Source organism: Solanum tuberosum, unplaced genomic scaffold (genome assembly GCF_000226075.1).
Source record: "Solanum tuberosum cultivar DM 1-3 516 R44 unplaced genomic scaffold, SolTub_3.0 scf00273, whole genome shotgun sequence".
NCBI lineage: Eukaryota > Viridiplantae > Streptophyta > Magnoliopsida > Solanales > Solanaceae > Solanum > Solanum tuberosum.
The window spans coordinates 93488-102956 of record NW_006239195.1 but is presented as its reverse complement, the minus strand read 5'-3'; the positions used below and the strand labels follow the sequence as shown (position 1 = coordinate 102956).

Here is a 9469-nt window from a genome sequence, read left to right as displayed (position 1 = left end):
CATTAACTGCAGAGCAAGTGAAGGAAATGGAGAAGGATCACGACTTTGTCTCTGCTCAGAAACAGAGGATTTTGTCCTTGCACACTTAGAAGCTCATAATGCGTACTTCATTAAAATTTTCTGCACAGTGTCTTTCTCTATTTGTTAATTTCTGCACTGCTGCACTTTTGGACAGCCACTTTATAGGTTAAATTTTCTGCACACAAATTGTATTTGAGTTCTTGGTAAATGCATCTCAATGATTTTCTAATTGAATTCTCTTATGTTCTGCAACTTTTGTGGATATTTCTAGATAACACTTGGTGAAGTTTTAACTACTTTTGGGGTAAGCGATCTACCGAATTCTAGTATAAAATTGATATGTATACAAATAGTTATTTATCGTTTTTTAAAATTTTGAACTTGCAGATTTTAAAAGTTGAAGTTTCAAGTCAAGATACAAGCTATAAGAAGAAATGCACAAGCTTGTTATTAATTTGCTATGAATGTTATGCAAAACTCGATAGTATACAGTCTAACTCGGATGTTGGCTAAGTTTTTTGAAGAACATATTGAAACTAACATCATTGGATGTTGACCAATTTATTATGATTAATCAAACTCTTTATAGCTATCTTCTTGTTTCTGTCTCTCTATATCTTCTTTTTGAATTGAAAGTTTTAGTAGTAATTTTGTATTTGTTGAAGAATTATTTTTATTGTGATATCAACTGATCTAGGACCATTGATGGCCAATTTAGGACCAGAAATATCTCGTCTCTAAAGAATAATCTAGGACGAGAAATGATTTTGGTCCCTATAACAAACCAAGGACCAGATCATTCTTGTCTCTAAGCATACTCAAAGACCAGGTCATCCTCATCCCAAAAGCTAATCAAGGACTCGTCTCTAACGATTAATAGGACCAAGTGTTCATAGACGCTAAAAAGATTTAACGACCAGAAAATAGACTTTACCTAGATATATATTGTCTAGTTGAGACTAGATATGTAGTCTCTAAAAGGATTTAACGACTATATTTTTTCTCGTCTCGAATACCATTTAAGGACCAGTATTTTGTTCCCATCGCGAAAGGTCTGTAGCAACGAAGGCAGTTACAACGGGTGGCGACCAACATTTTCTGGTCTGAAATTTGCTTTTGGGACCAGATTTAGATTTTCAGGGACCAAATTTCCCTTCCTTAGAGGATGTTTTTCTTGTAGTGATGCTTGGGATAAAATTTATTGGTAAATTATTAATTACTAACTTATATTTGAATAGTTGGTAAATTTATCAATTGAAGTTAAAATTTTTGGTAAAATCAGCGTATAGTGTTGAGGCTTTCATATTCAGTTTGTGTCGTTAGTCGTTTTAACGTTTAAATTTTAGCCAAAACTTGACTTTGGTCAATATTTTTGGTAAACGTGCTCAGATTAGAACTCTATCAGTGTCATTAGCTTCGAAAGGTCATTTTTGATCTAACAGGAAGGTTGGTTCAAGTTTTGAGGCTTCCGTTTTTTGTTTGTGTCGTTAGGTGTTTTAAATCTTATGTTTTGGCCAAAATTTGACTTTGGTCAATATCTTTGTGAACGTGCTCAGATGAGAATTTTGTCATCGTAATTAACTCCAAAGGTCATTTTTTTTATCTAATAGGATAGTTGGTTTGGGTTTTGAGGCTTTCATTTTTAGTGAGTACTGTTAGGTGTTTTAACTTATAAATTTTGGCCAAAATTTAACTTCGGTCAATATATTTGATAAACGTGTTCAGATGAGAATTTCGTCAGTTCAGTTAGATGTGGAAGGTCATTTTTTATGTAATAAGATAGAGGGTTCGGGTTTTGAGGCTTCCATTTTTAGTTTGTGCCGTTAGGCATTCTAACTTTTAAGTTTTGGCCAAAAATTCACTTCAGTCAATATTTTTGGTAATCGTGCTCAAATTGAAATTTTGTCACTGCAGTTAGCCATATAAGTTCAGTTTTGGTCTCATAGGATGGTTGGTTCGGGTTTTGAGACTTTTATTTTCAATTTGTGTCATTAAGTGTTTTAACTTTTGGCTAAAATTTGAATTAGGTCAATTTTTTTGGGAAACATGCTCAAATTTGAATTTCATTAGCGTGGTTAGCTCTGGAAGGTCATTTTTCGTCTATAGGATGGTTGGTTTGGATTTTGAGGTTTTCATATTCAATTTGTACCGTTAGGCGTTTTAACTTTTAACATTTGGCCAAAATTTGACTTTGCTTAACATTTTGTGTAAACGTGCTCTGATGAGAATTCCGTCAGCGTGATTAGCTTCGGAAGGCCATTTTTATATCTAATAGGATGGTTGGTTTGGATTTTGAGGTTTTCATATTCAATTTGTACCGTTAGGCGTTTTAACTTAAGTTTTGGCCAAAATTTAGATTTGTTCAATATTTTTGGTAAACGTGCTCAAATTAAATTTTTTGATATAATTATGTGTCATATTGAGATTAATTTTACTTGTTATCATAGATTTTGCATTGCTTCATTCAAATATGATTTATAAAATTGATATTAATATTTTTGGATTTATATTCGTGCTCTTAGATTTTTAAATGCAATAAATTAATAAATATTTTACTATTGGATAATCATTAAGTTTTAATATTTTGAACATATTGTCAATCAATTACAAACCTAACATTGAACTTGAATGATATATTACCAACAAACTAACAATCAATTAGTAAATTTATTAGAAAAACAAATAATCATACTAACGTATTTAAAATTTATTACCAACAAGGGTTGTGGTGGAGTGGTAATTACTGCATCATCCCTAACCTAGAGGTCTCAGGTTCGATTCCCCTTGGGTACGGGGTCGCCTTGAATGATATATTTCCAACAAACTAACAATCAATTAGTAAATTTATTAGAAAAACAAATAATCATACTAACGTATTTAAAATTTATTACCAACAAGGGTTGTGGTGGAGTGGTAATTACTGCATCATCCCTAACCTAGAGGTCTCAGGTTCGATTCCCCTTGGGTACGGGGTCGCCTTGAATGATATATTTCCAACAAACTAACAATCAATTAGTAAATTTATTAGAAAAACAAATAATCATACTAACGTATTTAAAATTAAAACAGAAATTTCAAGCCCATGTTTCAAAATTTTGTAACAACATCTTTGGGTGTTTACCACTGATTTTTGGTTGGTAAGTTTACCAACAAATTAAAATCAGTTGGTAATATTTACCGAAATTTACCAACAAATTTTTTTGTTGGTAATTGGGCTTCCTTTTGTAGTGCGTAGTAGTATCCCTTGAAACAATGCTCTAAATTTGACTTGAAGTTGTCGTCATACCACTCTAATTGGCTCCACCATCTCGGTGATCCTGTTATTAGTTTGATGTTGTTGGAGGTTTGAATAGAGAGAGGCAACTTCCTTATTCCATTGCAATACACCACCTTAAGTTCCTCCAGATGTTCCCACATACTCTGTGCCTCCCCAAAAGTTGCTAATTTTGGCAAGCTTTGCAAAGAAAACTTCCGGACCCTTGGAATTTCTGAGTTGGCAAGTGAGCCGCCGCATAGGACTAACAAGTCTACGAGCTCCTCACATTGGATAATAGCTATATCTTCCAAGTGCTTGGGTGCAGAACCAATCGCGTTAAAGACATGTTACTCTTGGACAAAAGGATATGTCTAAACGGCGTAATTTAGATAATCTTAGACCCAGAAAATGTCCGAAATCAGAAACACTCTTTAAATGATCTACAAAAATGAAGCTGAGATATTCCAGATTTGGAAGAGGGTCAATCTGTCCACTAATTCCTTCTTCCACTGCTCCAAGAAGACGACATGTTCAAGAAAATAATTGACATTTTCATCGCTAGACTAGGGAAGTGGTACTGTGGATTGTCTGTCCATCAATTGGTTTCCAAATTTGATGACAAACTTTCTACATTGTACTTCAACACAGTTGATGATCCAAATTTGAACTGTCAAGCCAGTTAGCATCACAATCTGTATTGTCTTGTGTATATGTGTAATCTATAGGTTATGGATTCTGTAAATATACTTAAAAATTATTCAAAAGAACTTGTTACAGGGAGGTAACTGTCATATGATTTTCTTTATTTATAATTTGTATGTTAGGTTTCTGTATCGGATGTTTGCACCAAACCAAAAAATGCAACACACAAGTGACTCTCATTCACATTATTATTATTATTTTCAGTATAATTTTTAACTGCCAAGTTTAAATGTTTTGTTTTGGTGTAAACGCTGGATGCAAAAAAATACTTTTCACTCTAAAACTGAAACCTGAAAGTCATTTTTCAGGAAAATGACTTATGCCATACCAAATAAACCAGAATTTGGAGCATTTCGAACACCTAAAATCCAACTACAACTAGACAGCAGGCCGACGTAACAAGCTAGAATAGTCCTAAGTTAGTGAAAATTCAACTTTTGAGTTGAGAATTTTTTATATGGTTGACTTTGGTTAACATTATGAGTTTTGAGCGTCGTATGGGAATTCCATCAATTATACTGAGTCTAGAACGTATTTAAAATTTATAACCAACAAACTAAAATAATCATACTAACGTATTTAAAATTTATTACCAACAAGGGTTGTGGTGGAGTGGTAATTACTGCATCATCCCTAACCTAGAGGTCTCAGGTTCGATTCCCCTTGGATACGGAGTTGCCTTTGTTAGGGAGTGCTTCACTCCCCAATGTGGGATTTCCCGGCATATTGCCAACCAATTACCAATGTATCTGGAAAAGTTTACTATCAGACATTTGTTACTATAATTACCAACGTATTACCAATGGAATCAACTAATGAAGAAAAAAATTTACTAACTGGTACTAACTATATACTAACCGAAAATTAGTTGGTGAATTTACCAACGGAAATTTAAGCTCATGTTTCAAAATTTTGTAACAACATCTTTGGGTGTTTACCAACTGATTTCTGGTTGGTAAGTTTACCAACAAATTAAAATCAGTTGATAATATTTACCGAAATTTACCAACGAATTTTTTTGTTGGTAATTGTGCTTCCTTTTGTTGTGCGTAGTAGTATCCCTTGAAACAATGCTCTAAATTTGACTTGAAGTTGTCGTCATACCACTCTAATTGGCTCCACCATCTCGGTGATCCTGTTATTAGTTTGATTTTGTTGGAGGTTTGAATAGAGAGAGGCAACTTCCTTATTCCATCTCAATATAACACCTTTAGTTTCATTCAAATATGATTTATAAAATTCATGCTCAAAAAGGACAAATATAATTTTTGCACACCCTAGGTAAAATCTAGAAAGAGGGATAAGTGGATAATGGGGTATTTTTTTATTTTCACTTACCAGATGAAAGTCAATTTTCTCTAATTTTGAAGATTTGCATGATTGGCACCATTCATTTTTCTAAAATATTGATATTTTTAATAATTATTTTAAAGTGTAGATGCTTTTAATAATTATGTTAGAAATTGTGACTAGTTAGGTAATTTTATTTATGAAAGGGAAAAAAGTTGCTAACCCATCTTACCTCCATTCGAAGCATCCCTTGAAACAATGCTCTAAATTTGACTTGAAGTTGTCGTCATCCCACTCTAATTGGCTCCACCATTGTGATTCTCCTTTTATTAGTTTGATGTTGTTGGAGGTTTGAATAGAGAGAGGCAACTTCCTTATTCCATTGCAATACACCACCTCAAGTTCCTCAAGATGTTCCCACATACTCTGTGCCTCCCCAAAAGTTGCTAATTTCGGCAAGCTTTGCAAAGATAACTTCCGGACCCTTGGAATTTCTGAGTTGGCCAGTGAGCCGCCGCATAGCACTAACAAGTCTACGAGCTCCTCACATTGGTTAATAGCTATATCTTCCAAGTGCTTGGGTGCAGAACCAACCGCGTTAAAAAGACATGTTAATCTTGGACAAAAGGATATGTGCAAATGGCGTAATTTAGAAAATCTTAGGCCCAGAAAATGACCGAAATCAGAAACACTCTTTAAATGATCTACAAAAATGAAGCTGAGATATTCCAGATTTGGAAGAGGGTCAATCTGTCCACTAATTCCTTCTTCCACTGCTCCAAAATTACAACAACACTGGAAAATGCGTAGTGATTTTAATCCATTAAAAGTACTCTTCGTGTTCACAATCAACTTACTAAGACCCATGCAATCTACCAAGTGCAAATCTGAAGCAAACTGCAACATGCCTGAGAGCTCTCCGTTACTGAAAGTTTCACAATGGGAGACAATTATCATCTTTGTTGACTTGTTGATTGATATTGCATTTGAAGTATCCCCAACTTCAATACAAAATCGTTTCAATCTTTCCATCCAGGTGTGGTCTCTATTGAAAATTGATGAGCTATCCACACTAATAAAAAGAGACGTCACATTGTGTAGAGATGATAGCTCATCAAAAGAAGTTGCTCCAAGACAGCTACCCTTCATATCTACTATTTCAATGCTAGAAAATTTGATGAAAAATCCTTTGCCGATGCTTCTCCTCAAATCATGTGTAGGCATATTTAAAAGCCTCAGATTTGTCAACTTGTCCATTCCTTCCAGCAGGCAACGTAACCATGTCTTATCACAATCAAGCACTTGCAAATTGCAAAGATTACCAATAGATGGTAACTCTTTCAACATGCGGCAATTTTGTCGTATTAGAGCATGTAGTTGATGTAACTCGTTGATGGAACAAGGCAGTGCTCTAATACCAGTATAACTCAGGTTCAGAACTCTTAGAACTGGAAATGACAAAAAGAATTTATCGGGAATTTTCACAAGGGATTTATTGTCTTGCAAAAGTAAAGATGTTGTCTTTGAACATACCGTGAAGCAATCAGGTAGATATTCAATTTTGTTGCTTGCGAAAGATATTCTCTTGACAGAAGCTGACACTTTAGTAGTATGTGATATCTCTGTCAACCCAATTCCAGCTTGAAAAACAGAAATGTGTTCATCCAGATTAGAGGAATTAGCTATCCATTTAGCAACATCATGAACCACATCATGCATCTTCACACAATTCATCTCATGGGCTTCTAGCAAGCAGGCATTTTTTAGACTCCCAATTATTGTGATTCCCCTGTTATAAGCTTTTTCGTATGTGTCGAATTCACCAAGGAACCCCTCTGCCCACCAGCAATGTATGAGATCATCTATGGGAATAACCAAAGGATACAAGGAGCAATACAAGAAACAACTTTTAATGTCACCTCTCCTTTTGCTTCCAGTATCCAGAGATTCTAAACAATCAAAGCTCAACTTGATTACCTTGTAAACCTCATCTATTACATCTTTGTCATAAGGTTCAGATATTCTAAGTGAATCCAAAGCATCTACCCATTCCTCGACCCTGTTCTTCCCGCTCATACATGCCCCAATAACAGTTATTGCTAAAGGTAAACCGCCACACTCTCTTGCAATATCCCTTGCAATTGGTTGAATATTCTACCGATTGACAACATCTCCCACAGTTTTGATAAACAATTGCCAAGATTCATCTGCCTTCAATGTGGAAATAGTCATTTTGGTGTCTGTTTTCATTCTCTTACAAACATCCCCAAAACAAGAAGTTATAATAACCTTGCTTCCTGTGTGAGCTTGGGGTTGGGGCACACCTATATCATCCAAATTTATAGCTTCCCAAACATCATCTAGTATGACAAGGAAACTTTTTTCTTGCTTGAGCCTTTCCAAGATTTTGCTGGCAATGCTTACTTCACTTCCCTCGTTATCTACCTTCAGGTTTAATCTGCTCACAATTTGTGCTTGAATTTTTTTAATGTAACCCATACCACAACACCAAAAGACAGTTTAGAATTTGACACATTATTAATCTTTAGAAGCTCATTATTCAGATTCTTTACCAATGTTGTTTTACTAACTCCTCCTGGACCCAACACACCAATGATGCATACCTAAAATATTGATACAAGTACCCAAAAATATATAATTTAGTATAACAATGGTCATATATATCATATTATGCTAACTTCAAGTGAAAAGTTAAAATATCATAATGTCCTTAGAAAGGTGACTACTGCCCTTCTATTTTACAATTTCTTTTGGACAAAAATGTAAATACATTTGAATCATCATCACATATTAGAGAATTTGACTGCGCTTTGCGCGATCGTCAAAAATTAAATATTTTTATTAATTTTATATTTAATCTATTGTTTAACCGTAATAATATTATTTGTTTTAGTAATATGAAGATTGTAATATATTAAATGAGGAAGAATATATTCTTTATCAAATAAGTAATATATTTGCTAATAACAAATTCTTTTATCGCATGAAGTTGATCCTTTAATACGCAATCCAATGGTTAACGAAGCGAGAATCTCTGTTTGAAGCAGACTATCTGAGCAGAAAATTTCCTGAAGAAAAAGGGGATTTTTCTATCTCTCTCTCAAACTCTAAAACGGCTCTCTTGATTTTTCTCTCTTGTGTTTCTGAAAATAAGACTTAAATAAGCCTTATACATGTCACATAATATTGGACTTATAGGCTAAAGTGGACTGGTCCAAATAAGACTTTTATTTTGGGAAAATTTTCAAAATGTCAATATTTTGACATTTTTCATCAAACTTATATTGCTTTTACAAAACAAAATACAAAAATCCAAGTATTGAGAGAGTTCGGATGTAAATTTGGAATCATTGTAGAAGACCGCAGAATTGTTGTCTAACTCATGGATTCGCTTGAAGGTCTGTCTAACATGTGGATTCAATTGAAAGTATCCACTCACGATTCAAGATATAATTCTTGAACTAAATTTCAGCAAGTATATGTGTTCTAGCATGCATAAATCTATGGATTATTTATTATTCATGTAAGCAATATGATTCTGATATGTTTCCGTTGTACATATAATTATTGTACATTCAAATTTAGCACATAATCTTCATTTTCCATGTTTTGTTCTCAAGACAAAAGAAGGAAAACCGAGAGAGAGCCTATCTCACATTTGTGACAGAGGTTTCTCATGTTGTAATATGGTCCATGGTAAACAACTAATAACTTATCCGACAAGAAATTTCACTACCTTAGGACTATCATAGTTTCATCGACCTGCTGTCTAGTTGTAGTTGGATTGCCAGGTGTTCGGAATGCTCCAAATTCTGGTTTATTTGGTTTGACAGAAGTCATTTCTGATTTCAGTTCTAGAGTGAAAAGTATTTTGAATGAAAGAACTTATCCGCATCCGGTGTAAACCAAAACATTTAACTTTAGTAAATAAAAATTATACTGAAAAAAATAATAATAATGTAAATAAAAGTCACACGTGTTGCATTTTTTGGTTTAGTGCAACCACCAGATACATAAAACACGATATACAAATTATAAGGAAAGTAAATCATATGACAGTTAGCTCCGTGTAACAAGTTCTTTTGAATAATTTATAAGTATATTTACAGAGTACATAACCTATAGATTACACATATACACAAGACAATACTGATTGTGATGCTAACTGGCATGACAGTT

The 9469-nt window shown here is 33.9% G+C and overlaps 1 protein-coding gene across 1 annotated transcript; it reads right to left on the bottom strand.

The window, feature by feature from the left end:
* Positions 1–4598: 4598 nt before the first annotated feature.
* LOC102589058 (disease resistance protein At4g27190-like) lies at positions 4599–9130 on the bottom strand. The gene is made up of 4 exons (XM_015313889.1): positions 9027–9130; positions 7559–7727; positions 5502–7423; positions 4599–4728 (listed from the first exon to the last, which is right to left on the bottom strand). Exons 1-4 carry the CDS (start codon positions 9128–9130, stop codon positions 4599–4601), a joined length of 2325 nt encoding a protein of 774 aa, XP_015169375.1.
* Positions 9131–9469: the final 339 nt, after the last annotated feature.

Excerpts from the sequence above, each read along its gene's own strand:
- LOC102589058 (XM_015313889.1), bottom strand. The coding sequence starts at position 9,130 with ATGACTTCTGTCAAACCAAATAAACCAGAATTTGGAGCATTCCGAACA. Across the intron at positions 7,728-9,026 it reads GAAACTATGATAGTCCTAAG|ATTAAACCTGAAGGTAGATA; the intron begins GTAGTGAAATTT and ends AATTGTGAGCAG. Across the intron at positions 7,424-7,558 it reads AAGCTCACACAGGAAGCAAG|AATATTCAACCAATTGCAAG; the intron begins GTTATTATAACT and ends GTCAATCGGTAG.